This window comes from Heptranchias perlo, chromosome 35, assembly GCF_035084215.1.
Source record: "Heptranchias perlo isolate sHepPer1 chromosome 35, sHepPer1.hap1, whole genome shotgun sequence".
NCBI lineage: Eukaryota > Metazoa > Chordata > Chondrichthyes > Hexanchiformes > Hexanchidae > Heptranchias > Heptranchias perlo.
This window is the reverse complement of record NC_090359.1, coordinates 11,901,914-11,918,824: the sequence shown is the minus strand read 5'-3', so window position 1 is coordinate 11,918,824 and position 16,911 is coordinate 11,901,914. Positions and strand designations below refer to the sequence as shown.

The following is a 16,911-nucleotide window of genomic DNA, read 5'->3' as shown; positions in this document are numbered from 1 at the left end:
ACGAGTGGGAGAAGTTAGGAACACTCTTCCACAAATGGCAGTTGATGCTAGCTCAATTGTTAAATCTATTATCTCAGGTTAAAATTTTGTTAATCAAAAAGGTAAGGGATATGACTAAGGCAGGTATATGGAGTTATGTCACAGATCAACCATGATCTCATTGAATGGTGGACCAGGCGAGAGGGGCTAAATGGCCAACTCCTGTTCCTATTGCCACCCCTCAAATATAGTGAATGATAAACAATAACGTAATCTGAAAAATAGGACTAACTACTTACAATACAATCCTGAGGGCCTGCCGTGAGGGGAAGCTGAGGATAACGAAACTTCAATCTGTGCTCACGAGAAGACAGGTGAAATTCAAATCCAACAGAGGTAAATCACAACCGCTGGGCTCCCCGTCCCTCGCACTCTGTGCCTGTAACCAATGAGCACAACATTGCCCCCTGTGAACATTAATCATTACACTGGGCATTGGAAATTTACTTGGAGCCCCAGCCCAACAAAACAAAGATCTTCACACCAGGGGCAGAGATCTTCAATCTTGGAAGAGAGTTCAAGTCCACCCACTTTCAATCCTATTGGTGTTTGGACAATTAGCTCCAAATGGGAAAGTTTAGGAGTTTGGAGCCCATGTGCGGATTCGAGTGATCAATGGCCACAGAGCACCAAGGGAATGATTGGGCAGTCAACCACCCAGCACCAGTACTTCAGGCCAGTCCCACTGTCCCTTCAGAGCTCATTGACCTGCACAATGAGGGCCTGGCAAGCCTTCACCCATTGTTGCAGCCATCCCTGGACTGGGCCTGGATACACTATTACCAGCCATTCTGCCACTAGTTACATGGACCCATTTCAACCCATTTCACAAACAGGAGGAACTGACGGAGGAGTGCAGTGTGTTACTAACACGGTATTGAGCACTCATTGTGTCGTTGACTGGAGACAGTGAGAAATGAGCAACCAGCCATGAGAAGATACAAGTGGTCACTGCTTTATTGGTCATTTGATAACTAGTTAAACTGGGTTTGCTTGTGTTTCCTGTTCAGGAACAAGGCAATCCAAGAAGCAGAGATCAGAGAGACAGCGCTCACAGTCAGGGCCAAGATCAGGACCACCTCAGACGCCACACCTATAAAGCAACAAGAAACCAATGGTTAGTGAAGGAAATACTGAGGGGAAAATGGAAACTAGCAGTCGGCCAACTCACCACCTGGAGACCTCTCCTGCATCCTTTGCTCAACATCATTAAGGGGCTCAGTTGCCAGGTCTGTCACATGAGGATCCAGAATGACCAAGGGTCCAAGTGAGGCCTCACCCTCCCACTTCAACTCAGCATCACTCTCTGCAATATCAGTTAGAGAGTAAAGGGTGACCTCCAACAATCAAGAGGATCAATGTCCTACCAGGTCCAGATACAAGATCCCTCCTTCCTCTGGAATCAAGTCGGAATTCCCTCCTGGCACTGCAGTTGCCCAGATGACAACAGGCACACACGTCATTGGTCGATTCTTCCAATGGGGTCCAGCTCAACCAGAGAATCAGTTTATCAACCATGTTGTCCATCACCCTTTAATATAACACATCCCTGAGTGAGAGAGAGGGAACTTACATATTCTGGAAAGTACAAGCTTTGTTCATTGAATCTCTCCGATCCACTGCAGCAACTTTCAGGTGACAGGTGATGAAAATCTGAGGGACACATTCAATACAAGTTGTTATTTAGTGACCTCCTCCCAACATGGGGAACCCCAATGTTTGGCTTCCTCTTACCAAGGAACGGTCATCTCCAAAGAAGCGGAACGCATCCAGATCAAACTGGAGTTTGTCCAGCTCACGTTCACCTCTTGGCAACACAAAGGTTGAAAAGGAGTCCTCAGCTTTGCTGTCCAGGAGGCAACTGAAGAAAGATTTAAAAAGGGACAAAGTGAATTAAGTGAACCGATTGAGACAGAACCAGCTGGAGAAAGCAGAGAGCTCCTTACCCATGGGAGTCAATGATGTATCTTGGGGTGGAATCCTTGTCTGGGCTCAATGTAGCTGCACAGCTGTCAATGTAGAGCTTCAAGGGCATGTGGTTGGTCATCGAAACAGAGGCCTCAATGTGAATGAGGTCACCCAGGTAGTAGACAGTCGAGGTGCGCTCTGTAAGCCAGTCATCTGAAGTACAAGAGGAAAAGGGTTGGAGACAGTGGGCGTAACTCCCAGTGGGAGACCACAGAAAAGCACTCCCCATCCACCGATCACATACCGTTCATAAGACGCAGTGAGAATGACAGAAGCCCTTCTCCAGACTTGGTAGAGCTGAATGGGATCCAGGTGGGCTTGATAGGGTCACTGCTCACATTGCCCTTCCTGAAAGGACAGTACAGTAATTTCAGGACAACTTCACAGAACTGCACCTGCTGTAGACCTTATTTGCAATAGAGTAAAGATTCTTACCTAAAATAGTGGCACTCAATGGGAATGACTGCTCCATTAGTTCTCACAATAACAGATCCACGAGCATTTGGGGTGTGGTTCAGGTGGGTGGTGTCGACCAGGAAATCGCCAGCCATCTGAAAGACATCAGGTTGAGGAATGAAGAGCTGGTCTCAGTGAACAAAAGCTATTTCTGGTCATTTTCCTGCCCTGTTAAGCAGCAGTTTAAGGGGTTTCAGCTGCTCCTCAATGACACATGATTGAAGTAGCTCCACCATTGGTAGAAGTTGCCTGGAGCAGCCTCTGTTACTCTGCTCAGTCCACCTTCTGTGACAGGGAACTTCAGGCCTGCAGTCAGAAACCCCTGAAATGATTGGCACTGCCAGATTTGATGAGCATTCTTTCCCATATAGATTAGAGCTTTCACCTTAAGGGGCTCAAGTTACCCCTGATATGGAGCACAAAACACAACACCACTTTTAAATCTCATCTGTGTCCGTGGAATCAATGGTATTGGCAGGTGTAACAACCAAAAGTGGAGTTCCCCTTTAATACACTGTATCCCAATTATTGTTCCACTTGTTTCATCTTTCAAGGGAAGTCTCAACAGGAACTTCCACACTGAACATTCATTGACCACAAGTTGAGGCAACAGGCCTGAATATCCACAGGAAGGAACGGAAAAGATAAATCAATTGAGGCACAAAAGAACAGAGTGGTTTGGAGAAATGCAGGTGAAGGTTCAAGGTCAATAGAGTTGAATCTCAGAGTTAGAGAGTCGTAATGACCCATTTAAGAAAGATGCAGTCCCTCAGTGACAAGTTGAAGTTCTTTTTAAATATAAAGCGAAGATTGACATGTCAACATAAAGAAGTAGTTTCACACAGGGTGATACTTCACAGTGGGCACAAATTTATACACAGATTTCATTCAGGGATCTCCTCAGTGGCTGGAGTTTCACCCGATGTTAATGAGTTCAGAGTGGGCAGTAATCTTCACAGTGAAATTGGAACAAGAGTTGAGGAATCACATTACCTGCAATCTGCTGCCACATTCATGGAGCCCATAGTCAAAGAGGACAGTGTGGTTCTGAGAGTAGATCCCAGTTGGCCGACAACCTGCTGTCCCCAGGGTCAGGTCAGCAGCTTTAATCAGGTGCCTGGTTCTAAATAAATCCATGTCTCCCCTCACCAGCAGGTTCTGCTCTCCACACTGCACCATCACAGTCTGCAGTGGAGACAGACTTCTCCCCTCAGACACACTGAAATGGGAACCAAAGGGAGGGACAGGAGGAGGGACTCTCTGGGGCACAGGGGTGGGTTTTACTCTTCTCCATGGAAATCTCTGGCCTCCAAACTGTTGCCAAATATCAGAGCAACAAACCACTCCAACGAACACCAGCACTGGGAACAAACCTCTCACTACAAAATCCCCCATGATACCAAATAACTCAACTATCACTTTACCCACCAACGAGCACCCTTTTTTTTCTTCTTTTTTTTTGTGTTTTTTAGGCCCCCCTTTTATAACAACGGCGGGGGGTGTAGGGTGTGCTTAAGTACTAAAAACCAAATAAAACGAAACCAGGCATCAAATTAAAATTTTATTTTCCTCGTCCAGGATGCACTCCAGCCCCTGCGGTGCCCACCGGTCGCGGAAAGCCTCAAGCGTACCAGCAGACACCGCGTGCTCCATCTCCAGGGCCACCCGGGCGCGGAGCAACCCGCGAAAGAGAGGCAGACAGGCCGAGCGCCCGCCCCCACGGACCGCGAGCATCCTGGACCTGTGGATATCCAGGATGCACTCCAGTTTCGTCTAGTTTTCTGATGGGTCAGTGGCGGGTGGACTCCCTGCCGGAGGAGCTCAGGCCTTTCGCCTGGAGTACCACGCACCTCCGGTACCTGGGAGTCTACCTCGGCCCGGCCGAGGAAGCCTGGCCGGCGAACTGGGAAGAGCTGGAGGCCAAGGTCGCCGCTCGCCTGGCGCGCTGGACAGGACTGCTCCGAGTGTTATCCTACAGGGGTCGAGTGCTGGTCATAAACCAGCTGGTGGCCGCCATCTTGTGGTACCGGTTGGTCACTTTGACCCCACCCCCCGAGTTTGTCGCCAAGATTCAGAGGAAGTTTGTCGACTTCTTCTGGGCCAGAGGGATACACTGGGTCGCTGCCGCGGTCCTGAGTCTCCCGCTTAGGGAGGGCGGTCAGGGGCTGGTGTGCGTCCGCACCCAGGTGGCAACTTTCCGCCTTCGGACGCTGCGGCGATACCTGTACATTGAGCGTCCTCTTAGATGGCGTGCGCTGGCGACGTATTTTTTCCGCCGGCTGCACGGCCTGAACTACGACACGCAGCTCCTGTTCGTCTCGCTGGTGGGCGGCCGCATGTCTTTGCAGGAGCTGCCTGTCTTTTACCAGGATCTGCTCAGGGTCTGGAACATGGTCGCCTCCGGTCGGAGCTCTCGCCCGTCAGGGGTAGCGGCCGTCCTGCAGGAGCCGCTGCTCGGGAATCCGTTCCTCCGCGATATCGGCTTCGGCCACTCGCGGCTGTCGGTGCGGAGGGCCGTGGCCGGTCGGGTGACCAGAGTCAGGGACGTCCTGGATGGCGGAGGGTCGGGTTGGTTGGAGCCGTGGGCGCTCGCCGCACGGATGTCCTCGTGGCGTGCCGGGGACGCGGCCATCGCCGTCCGGGCGTTGAAATCGGCGCTCGGCCCTGACTCCACTCGGGATGTGGAGGCGGCTCAGGCGTGCGGAGCCATCCCGTCCGACCTGACCCCCGTTCGGACGGAGTTCCTCCTCGGCGCCAAACCCCGGAACCTCCCTCGGGGGGCCGCGCCTCACAACTTGAGCCGTCTCTCGGAAATTCCCTCCGTGCCGTTTCACACTGCGCGGAGGGATTTCCTGTACGGGCTGCTCCTGCACACCATCCACTTCCTCACCCTCGTCTCTCGGCCGGACACGCCCTGGCGTACCATCCTGCCGTCCGGCGGAGACGGGGGTCCCCAGTGGGAGGCTCTCTATACAGGGATCCTCCCGTGTTACTTTGGGGATCTGGGGTGGAGGGTGGCGCACGGAGCAGTCGCGTGCAACCGGCGGTTACGCCATTTCACGTACACCCAGGCCGCTTGTGATTTCTGCGGCCTGGAGGAGTCCGTGTTCCATCTGTACACTGGGTGTGCGAGACTGCAGCCCCTGTTTGATTATTTGAAGGGGCTGCTCCTCAAGTTTTGGCTGCATTTCAGTCCCACGCTCCTGATCTTTGGCCGCCCGGTGAGGAGGGGAGCGGGCAGGTCGGTGGACGTTCTCGTGGGCCTGCTCCTGGGCCTGTCCAAGGTGGCCATCCACAGGTCTAGGATGATCGTGGTCCGTGGGGGCGGTCGCTCGGCCTGTCTGCCTCTCTTCCGCGGAATGCTCCGCGCCCGGGTGGCCCTGGAGATGGAGCACGCGGTGTCTGCTGGTACGCTCGAGGCTTTCCACGACCGGTGGGCACCGCAGGGGCTGGAGTGTATCCTGGACGAGGAGAATAAAATTTTAATTGGAACACTTGGTTTTGGTTTGTTTGGTTTTAGTATTTAAGCACACCCCACACCCCCTTCTTATAAAAGGGGGGCCTAACAAAATAAAAAAAAAGAAAAAAGGAAAAAAATAAATCTGAAAGTGAAAAAAAAAGAAAAAAAAAATCTGAAAGTTTGTCTTTGTTTCAATCTCTTGGAATCATAACTTTGAATTATTTGATAATAATTTGATATTTTCACTGAAGTGGCTTTTCATAATCTGGTCAAGTTTATTACTTGTTAGTGATTGTGATGTTGAGACAATATTCAAAGCAATCAAGTTGTCTTGAGTGAATTTGCAAACCATCCATTGGTCAGAGAAATGGAAATTCCATCCCATGGATGGTGTGAATCGCCCCCAGTTCTAATATAGAGAATGGGTGTGTCTGAGGATTGGCAGCATGGGGGCATCAACTGGGCAAAGCATTGTGGGATGCATCATTTTTAGTTTTGATTCTCATGAAATGTTGTTTGGTAAAATTCAGGATATTCAGCGAGAATGAGAGGCAGTGAAGATTACTGAATGCAATGTCACCCACACAAACATCTCCATTTGTGTCAGCTGTGGCTCAGTGGCAGCACTCTCACCTCAGAGTCAGAAGGTTGTGGGTTCAAGTCATCATCTCGAGACTTGAGCACATAATCTAGGCTGACTAAGGGAGTGCTGTACTGTCGGAGGTGCCGTCTTTTGGATGTGATATTAAATCGAGGCCTCATCTGCTCTCTCAGGTGGACGTAAAATATCCCACAGCACTATTTCGAGGAAGAGCAGCGGAGTTCTCCCCAATATCTGGACCAATATTTATCCCTCAACTAACATCACTAAAACAGATTATCAGGTCAATATTTCATTGCTGTTTTTGGGTCCTTGCTGGAGGCAAATTGACTGCCGCATTTCTTACCTTACAACAGTGACTACACCTCAAAGGTGCGAACTATGCAGCAGTCAAAGCTACCAGATAATCCACACTGACTCGTAAAATTATGGCTCAACAACGTATGAAATGTGGTGACATTGATATCCCAAAAGTGCCTTTAGAGATCATAATATCCAACTATTACAGCACAGAAAGAAGCCATTCAGCCCATTGTGCCTATGCTGCCTCTTTGAAAGAGCTATCCAATTAGTCCCACTCCCCTGCTCTTTCCCCCTTCAAGTATTTATCCAATTTCCTTTTGAAAGTTATTAAATCTGCTTCCACCACCCGATGAGTCAATGCATTCCAGATCAGAACACTGAAAAAAGTTTCGTGTCACTTCTGGTTCTTTTACCAATCACCTTAAATCTGTGTTTGCTGGTTACTAACCGGTCTGCTACTGGAATCAGTTTCCCCTTATTTACTCCATCAATATAAAGATATTAACATGGACTGACTGAAGACGGCAATTCGATCACACCCAGTGCAAGTCACAAGTTCCTAAACTTCACTTGGAAACACTGGATAATTACAGCTGCAGCATCAACATTTGAATCCATTCATAGGGGTGAAGATGAATGGAGAACCCATAGGATTTGGAAAGGTTGATTACAATTTGGTATGGAACGCACAATAGGACTATAGGCAAATCGACACATTTATGGAGGAGCTGATTGTATTGTGTTTATGAATTGATGGCATTGGGATGTGGAGTTTCAGGCAAAATATCTATTTAACCTGGTTTAAATGAAATGGTGATCCAGTAGAATTTAGAATTGTAATCTAGTATTAACTGCACAATGGGATAAATACAAATTGATAGATTTATGGATGAGCTGCTTATATTGGGTTTATGAATTGATGGAACAGTAGTGGTATGGAAGAGTTTCGGAGCCTTATCTATTCAACTTAATGGTTCAAGTTAGTTGTTTAGTGCATTTACTACATCTCCCAGAAGGAAGATTTTGTTTGCTGGAGTTTAGTTCGAGGTATTTTTTCCTGTACCATACCCAATTTATTATTCATGGGGGAGATTAACAGGGGGTTGGGGGGGGGGGGGGGCAGAAGATGAAAATGAAGGGAAATAGACAAACAGGGAACCTGCACTCCCCCATATGAGACCTATTTGACTCCAAACAAACAGTTTATTAGGAGTAATAGTGAGTGATTTCATAAGCTACCCCAACTACCTACTGAGGTCTGTAGCATCTTTGAAAAAAAAAAGCATCTGGATTGTTCTTCCCCAGGCAGATACTATTCTTAAAAAAATTGCCGATTGGACTGAAATTACTAGTTCACTTTCCTTGTGTTTTATTGGAACAAAATGTTAAATCAGCTGATTTTGCATCATTAATGAGTTAAACAGTTGATAATATGCAGTACTAATAGGAACAGTAACTCATTACTGTATTGTTCTTTGCATTGAAATCAGCAGTAATCATTTTACTGCATAAATACAATTTACACTCAAGGCAGACCCATTGGCCCTCAACACCCAAGTCACTACATTGATATGACCCCAGAAGAAAAAATGTCATAGGGCAGAATCTCACCCGAAAGCCAATACATAGCCCAATGTAATTTGTTACAACAGCTGAATTATGTTAATCTGAAAAATAAGCAATCACTCAATTTACAAGGAGCCAAAACCCAGTCTTCTGTAACAGTTTATTTCCAGTTACTATTACATTTCACATCAAGAGCCCAGGTCTCACAGCTCTTAGTACAAAGTCACCATTGCTACAGGATAGGGGTTCTTCAGACTATAAACAGGAGTACTGAACAATAAGCTTTATCCCTGCAGTCAGTTCAATCACTCTCCCCCAGGGTGAGCTTGTCAAACAGGTACACTCCCATGCCATTCTCAGGGGCTCCCAGTCTCTTCAGGTTGGTGATGTGATCTCCAAGCTTCTTGATCATCTTCACTTGTTCATCCAAGTAGTGGGTCTCCAGGAAGTCACACAACTGGAAGAAAAGATGGAAAATAGTTATGTCCAGCAAGAGATGGAGGAAGATCTGAGCTTCTCCAAGGGTTTGGATTTTAATCTTCTTGGTCTGGAGGATAGTCAAGTGGTGCACTTTAGATTGATGCATTTTATACAGTAACTTTGCTCTATTAAGTGCTTAGATCCTGGGATCAGATACATTTACTTCTAATGCAGACAGTAGGGCAATCTCCCTTTCCTGTCTCCCCTCCCCAATAAAATTTGAGCATGACACCAACAAAGCTATTGGGTATGAAGATCTTTTGAATAGGCTCAAGGACAGTAAATTTCCACCACCTCGAACTTACCCAAAGGCCCACATTAAAAACTTACATGAGGGTCTGTCCTCTCAGTGGAGAGTTTGTGCAGATCCAGCAGACTCTGGTTCACATTCTTCTCCATCTGCAGAGCTCTCTGCATCGCCTCCAGACCATTGCTCCACTCATCCTGCTCTGGCTTCTGAAAAGGGAATCAGGTCTCAGCCAGTTCACTTAATGGATTAAACAAAATACACAAGAAAGTACTGAAGGAAAATAGGGGTGAAAAGCAATCAGATGTCCATGTTGCCATGAACCAATTGTCCCAAGAATATAGAATTACACCACCACAACCACGAGTCAAATAGTATAAATGTCTTTAAGGAGAAGTACTGAGGGAGACAGTAATAGATGGATGTGATGATAGGGCAAGATGAAGGTGGGAGGCAGCTCATGTGGAGCATAAACACCAGCATAGACCAGTTGGGCTAAATGTCCTGTTTCTGTGCTGGACATTCTATGTAATTATGTGCATTAGAACAAATTGCTTTAGAAATATTTAAAATTGTCCATTTAAGGGGAGCCATTCAGAAGGCCACTCCATTAAATCTAACCTTGATATCCTCCAAGATGACTCGGCCCCCACGCTGATTCTGGAATTTCAGCAGTTTCTCAGCGTGCTCCCATTCCTCATGTGACTGCTCCTTGAAGAACTCAGCAAAGTGACGCAGGGCAACATCATCCCGGTCAAAGTAATAGGACTGGTGAGATCAAAAGTAGTTGGGTATCAGAATTATCATCATGGGTATTGTACTTAAAGCCAACCTCAATATTTTGCTTTCTGTCAAGGGTTCAAGTCTCACTGAGCTTGTAGGCAGATGGTTCTGAAAACTAGCACAGGCTGACTTGCTTCACTAACCTGGTAGTGAGATAATCTCACTCCTAGCAATAGGGAAGCTGGCCAATGGAAAATTACCAATTCAGCTTTGAACATGCTCAACACAATATTTCACTTTAATCTTCACACCCAAGACTGAATTATATGTCTAGAAATTAGTGAAGGAACATAAAAGCTTACATCCTTTTCATGACTGAAATTTGAAACAAACCCTTTTCTACAACTACCACAAACAGCATTAACTTAGCACCTTCAACACTAAACATCAAGGCATTTCAGAGGAGAAACAGATACCAAGCAGTAAGAGTTGCATGACTAGAAACTGTTAGCATTTGAATGCTTTGAGAGACAGACAGAGGTAGGAAGGCAAAGGGATTAACAGTTACACTGAGTAGGACCAAAATGGCTGAAGGCCCTACCACCAATAGAGCAAAGGCAGAGAGAGAAGACAGACAGGGACAAGCTGGTACTTAAAAAGTGAAGGTTCAGAGCATAGAAACAGAAGTGGGACATACAGCCATTTGAGCCAACTCAATGATTTAATTAGAACATGGATCTGTACATCAACTCATCCTTCAATACCCTGACCCAACAAAAGATTTCAGTCTTGAAAGCACCAATTAATCCCCAACATCCACAGACTTTCAAGGGAGAGAGTTCTAGATTTCCAGTACCTTTGAGGGGAAAAGTGCTTCCTCACTTACCTCCTAAATGGACTAGCTCTAATTTAAGATTATGACCTCCCCCCCCCCCCCCCCCATTGCAAGGAGAATGTGGGGAAAGACTGTGGAGAGATGTAGAATGGAGGGTAAGAAATATGAATCCCAGGCATTGAATGCAGAGTGTATTGCAAAACACAACTTCAATAGAAAGCTCAGACACCAGGAAAGTGAACAATTGAGATTTAAGATATAGAATGTGGTGCAACTATTGCAAGGAAGAGGGAGACATTTTGATAATGACTGTACAATAAATCACATTATATTACAGCTTTAAAAAGACACTCACCATCCATCAATTGGGGGGAGGGGGTGCAGATTAGAGAAAAGGCAATAGATGAGTTGGAGAAAACAGAATTTTATAATGTCACATTAGAATCTCCAATGTGAAGGGGTCAAAGAAACAAAACTCACCATAGAAAGATAAACATAGGAGGAATAGAGCTCCATATTGATCTGCTTGTTGACACCATCCTCACACTCCTTGTGATAGTTCTGACACACTTGGGAAGCCATCTTTAAATTAACTTTAACAAAACTGAACAGTTCTATTGAAGCAAGAAACTGAAAAACAGCCACCCAAAGCTCCATATTTATACTGCTGGTTAATCCTGGGCGTGGCAGCCTAGATGATGAGTGACAGTTGGCAATACCCAATCAGAAATTACATCCTCTCTCAGAACACCAATCAAGAAAAGGGAGGAGGGGAGATGACACCCAGAGCCAGTCAGAACTTTGAAGGAGGAGCATCATTGGCTGACAATTCAATAAAGATCCAATTGCTTTGACTTTCCTCAAACTGTAAAATCTGTTTCCGTGACCGGTGGGCACCGCAGGGACTGGAGTGCATCCTGGATCGATGTAATAAAATTATAATTTGACACTTATTTTGGGTTTATTGATTTACTGCACATAAACACAACCAACCCCCCCTCCCCTTCTTATAAAAGGGGGGCCTAAAACACAAAAAAAGGAAAAGCAAAAAAACCATGGCTGCTCTTCCATCCCACACTCCAAAGAAAAAAAAATCTGATCGTGACCATATTCTTGACCATAATCGACCTTTCTTTGATGGACCAATAAGGGAGACTCTGGGTTGCCCCAGGGTCACCAAACATAAACCATCACAAGTGGCCCTCTCAGGGCACCACTAATATTGGATGGTCCAATCAAACTGAAAAGATACCAAAATAAGCATCAAGTGCCACCAAAAACAACAGGATACTTTCCCAATTAAATCAGGATTCTATTATTGATGTCTGAAAGACAGTCTATACCCTGCGGTGCCCAGCGGTCGCGGAAGGCATCAAGCGTAACGGTGGACACCACATGCTCCCTCTCCGGGGCCACCCGGGCACTTGACCATAATGGACCAAATTGTCAATTGGTGGATCTGCCCCCATCCCATCGGTTATGGTCACTGATCGTGACGGTTCAAAGATCCAGAACCACAGGTTTAATTGTTGTTTGCGGGTCAGTGTCTTTGAATAATTCTGGATGGATCCGTGAGTTGGTTATTTTGCAAGTAGCTGCGGGTTTGAGGCAACATCCAAACAGATCAGAGCCTGTGAACAGCAACCAACAGCGAGTCAGGCGAATGGAAAGTGGGTGTGATGAACGTGTTAAACACAAGTCCTTCAATACTCCATCAATTCTAGGGTCAGTGAGCATCTGTACACACATCGGCTGGAAAGTGAAGGGGGCCACGGCATGTTGAGTTCTTGTTTTGTCATCATGACATTTTACAAACAATAAAATGCAGAGCACTCCACGGGGAAGAGACTGTGGACCATTGACTGAAGGGATTTGGGGGGTGGGGGGTTTGGTGTTGGGAGGGATTGCGGTGAGAGGCAAACACTGTGTGTAGTGTTGGTTGTATATACAGTGAGCGACAGTGGTGAACAGACTATCTGGTATTTCCTGGGTTTGTTAATCCCTTGTTTCAATGATTAATCTCTTGTACTTTTTGGACAGTCAAACACCAAGTGGAAAGAGTCGAGTGGTGAATTTTCTCATTAGAAAGGGGAGTTACTGATATTTCCCTAAATCCGGTCAGGGAAGGATGGGGCCCCGTGGATATTTTGTGTTCCAGATCACATCAGAATACTGTCGGATCAACAACAAACAGCAGGCTAAAAAATCAAAGGTGGAACCTAGTGAAGGAAAGATGAAGCAACGAAAAGTGGGGTCGATGGACTGATCTGATCATATGATCCCTGTGTGAGAATAACCTGAACATCACTGGTGCAAACTCAGTTAAAGCTTTAAACAGACCAAGTAGTTGGTGGTTTAGCCTTTAATTAGATGGCTCTATTCTCCAACTCTTCAGTAGATTTATAAGTGGCAGTTTTGGCAATTGGGATCTAGTGTTATTTGGTTCCAGGCCAAATAAGATTACACAAAGATTGTATTCGCAAGGAGAGGGGAATGGGGCAAGAACTGTTTAATGAAACAGAATCCAGCAAGGGAAACTTAGAGGGGCTCTTAGATTTGCAACAGCAAATGGAAGTATTTTAGAGGCTATGGGGTCCAGGATATAAAAGGTGCATGAGGTGAACAGAGACTGGAAAATAAAAATTGAGATTGAAACAAATAGCAGGAGCTGGACCAAAGTTCTGCACAGGAAGAAAAAGATGGGCTGAAGAGAAGGAGGAAAGAGCCAGGTAACCCGAGCAGGAACAATTGGAGATTTGGTCTTACTTTGCTCCAGGATTTTTGTAACTACTTAAATTTGAATACCTGCTTCAGGGAACACTTCCCTCATGTCCTACAATGGACAAGTCAGCAGCAATGTGTGGGGTTGTTTATTCAGAAGGTTAACTACTGTAATCACCATTGACGCCCACATCCCATGAACGAATAGTAATAAAAAAATGCACACTCTCCAAAAGGGATTCAAGCCTATGTGGAGGAAGAGGTCTTACTGTAATCAGATTACACTTTAATCTCTACTACAGAACACCAAATATTGAAAGCTGTTAGGTACAAATCTAATTTTGGCCTGATGGCCATCCTCGGCTGCTACAAAACCAAATTAAGCCTTCTGGAGGGGAAGGGGTTAAAACATCCATGTGCCCAAACAAATCAGATTTTATCACGGTGACAACCTATTTCTTAGAATTTTTTTTTGTTTGACGCAAGGCCACGTGCATTGCTGTTAGAATGTGCTCAATTACTGAAGAAAAGGAACCAGTTCAACATCAAAATGTTTTATTTCAGCTGCAAGAACACTCAACTACAATGTTTGGAAGTTAATCTTAGACTTTGAATTCCATTCCCAGTTCAGAGAGATGGCAACATAAAACTTCAATACACAAGTTGAATATCTGCAACATGGACAACAGTCCAGTCACTCCTCCCCCAGGGTGTGCTTGTCAAACAGGTACACTCCCATGCCATTCTCAGGGGCTCCCAGTCTCTTCAGGTTGGTGATGTGATCTCCAAGCTTCTTGATCATCTTCACTTGTTCATCCAAGTAGTGGGTCTCCAGGAAGTCACACAACTGGAAAGGGAAAAATAAAAATCAAGCTAGCTACTTGAATCATTAGGTTCCTTTAATCTCACTTCCCTACTGGGAATACTCAAGGTCTCATTACAAAATATGGCCAAGAGACTACGAGATCTAACTCCTTGCCCTCCCAGCCACTGGTATTGAAAATAAATGCTGCCCTGCCCCAGTCCCTCACCTAAAGTCAGTATCCATTTGAAGGTTCCCTTCAAGCCCAAGATATCTCAACCCTTGAAACAGATTGATTTCAAGGACAGATTTTAATGCTCACCTTCAGTAGATTTAACTAACCTCAGATTTAGAAATGGTAAGTATTGAGCTGCATTCAGTCTGATGTGATTTTAGAGGACAATGCTAAATTACACAATCCCAAATTAAAAATAAACCCAAAAGCTAAATGCCACTGATGCATTAAGGACTTACATGAGGGTCTGTCCTCTCAGTGGACAGTTTGTGCAGATCCAGCAGACTCTGGTTCACATCCTTCTCCATCTGCAGAGCTCTCTGCATCGCCTCCAGACCATTGCCCCACTCATCCTGCTCTGGCTTCTGAAAAGGGAAGTCTTTCAAGTCACAAAATGCTCAAGCTCCCATCTGCATCCCATGCAGTATTAATCTCAAACTAGCCTGAAACAAGAGGATGACTGGAGAGTGGAAGAAAATTGATTTTTGCCCTGATGTTAGCAACAAGTACTCTGTTCAGTTATAATGTAGAACATGTGGCTCATTCATGAGAAAACATCTTCTCTGCTGTGGAGAAATTTTCCACATTCTGAAAGCTGGATAGAGGCTGCAGTGGGGACCAATCATTCAATATGAAAATAAGCCTCAATAAATTACATTTGGCCCAGTCATGAACTCAACAACTGGCAGGTGGGTCATTAACCAGAGGACACACATTGAAGATAATGGGCAAAAGAACCAGAGGGAAGATAGAGATTTCATATATAAACAGTGAATTGTTACAATCTGGAATGAAATGCCTGAAAGGGAAGCTGATTCAATAGCAACTGTCAGAACAGATTTTTATGTATAGAATCATGAAAAGGAATAATTTACAGCTCTATGGGGAAAGAGCAGGGCACGAGGGACTAATTGGATATTCTTTCAAAGAGCCAGCACAGACACTATGAGCCAAATGGCCTGATTCTATGAACAAACCTTGATGTCCTCCAAGATGATTCGGCCTCCACGCTGATTCTGGAATTTCAGCAGTTTCTCAGCGTGCTCCCATTCCTCATGCGACTGCTCCTTGAAGAACTCAGCAAAGTGACGCAGGGCAACATCATCCCGGTCAAAGTAATAGGACTGGAATTTTAAACAGAATCATGTCAGACCTAGATCTCACCGACATACAATTAACTTTCTCTCCCCTCCCCAGTTAATGAGTGCTCAAAGTTTCTTTTAAAAAATACTATGTTAACTAGTAACGCAAACTAAACTGTACTTACAGTAAGTAGCCCCTCCTTCTACTTGCTATTCTAATCTAAAATTGGGCAAGGAACAAGAAAATTCTTATATTCCAGAAGTTTCAAACTCCACAATCTGTGTTAAGGATCAAGGCAGTGACAAAAGCCTAGGACTCTCATAGTACTTCACCTGCAAGTAAAAATGCACAAAAACTAGTGAGGACCTGTCAACATTTCACTGGCAACAGTCACCCCATTGAAACTGAACCTTTTAAGTCAATTGTTGACAAGCACTTGACCAGGTTTCTGCTCTTCTCTTACAAATTCAAGCAGCAGCTGAGCCAGGTTCATATATTAAGCCCCTCAATAGAGTGCAGGTGCTGTAAGGAGCAGTCCATTAACACAAGATCACCCCATATTACACACAAAGTACTCACTGCCCAAAGATATTCCACCCCAGGGAGGAAAAGGAACTCAAGAGAAATGTAATTTGAATCCAATTCTGAACAAAAAAAAAATTCCAAGTTCTCAGAATGAAGAGACAGTACAAGACTCACCATGGAGAGGTAAACATAGGAGGAATAGAGCTCCATATTGATCTGCTTGTTGACACCATCCTCACACTCCTTGTGGCAGTTCTGACACACTTGGGAAACCATCTTAACTTTTACTGTTAACAGAAACCTCACTTCAAACACCACTGCATGAAACAACCTAACCTCTTCCCTCACAAGCTCTTGTATTTATACGACTGGGACAGCCTGCATTTACACAGGGTATGACATCACCAATGATGATTGACAATCCCTGATAGCCAATCAGGAATCTTCCATGAATCCAGGCACCAATTAACAAAGGAGAGAGGGGGCGAGTTGTTTCCCAGAGCCAATCAGAGCTTTGGAATACAGGCAGGATTGGATGATTATTCTGTGATGTCATTGCTGTTGTTTTCCTCAAAGGACTGATCGGCTCCTTGGATCCAACAATAGCCTCGAATGTCATCCCAGTTATTGAGTCCTCAAACTGAATCTGATAACATCTCTGTTGGGTTGTCTTTGAGACACACCAGCTCGGCATTGGAGCTGTTTGTGGCTGAACTGCCATTGAGTGGAGAGCAGAGAGAGCAGAGAGAGCAGGCCCTTGCCCGGGTCCCTCTGAGTCAAGGAGAAGGAGAAGGAGAAACCACCATCAACAAGGAGGGAGGGAGAAGAAGAATACTACCAAACAGCAGCCGGGAGGGGTTGTGCTGC

The 16,911-nt window shown here is 45.4% G+C and overlaps 2 protein-coding genes across 2 annotated transcripts; both read right to left on the bottom strand.

The window, feature by feature from the left end:
* Positions 1-8,340: 8,340 nt before the first annotated feature.
* LOC137302053 (ferritin heavy chain B-like) lies at positions 8,341-11,260 on the bottom strand. Its single transcript, XM_067971748.1, has 4 exons — positions 11,159-11,260; positions 9,742-9,888; positions 9,204-9,329; positions 8,341-8,850 (listed from the first exon to the last, which is right to left on the bottom strand). Exons 1-4 carry the CDS (start codon positions 11,258-11,260, stop codon positions 8,695-8,697), a joined length of 531 nt encoding a protein of 176 aa, XP_067827849.1. The 3' UTR covers positions 8,341-8,694.
* Positions 11,261-13,664: 2,404 nt separating this feature from the next.
* LOC137302052 (ferritin heavy chain A-like) lies at positions 13,665-16,383 on the bottom strand. The gene is made up of 4 exons (XM_067971747.1): positions 16,219-16,383; positions 15,414-15,560; positions 14,676-14,801; positions 13,665-14,246 (listed from the first exon to the last, which is right to left on the bottom strand). Exons 1-4 carry the CDS (start codon positions 16,318-16,320, stop codon positions 14,094-14,096), a joined length of 528 nt encoding a protein of 175 aa, XP_067827848.1. The 5' UTR covers positions 16,321-16,383; the 3' UTR covers positions 13,665-14,093.
* Between the last annotated feature and the right edge of the window lie 528 nt (positions 16,384-16,911).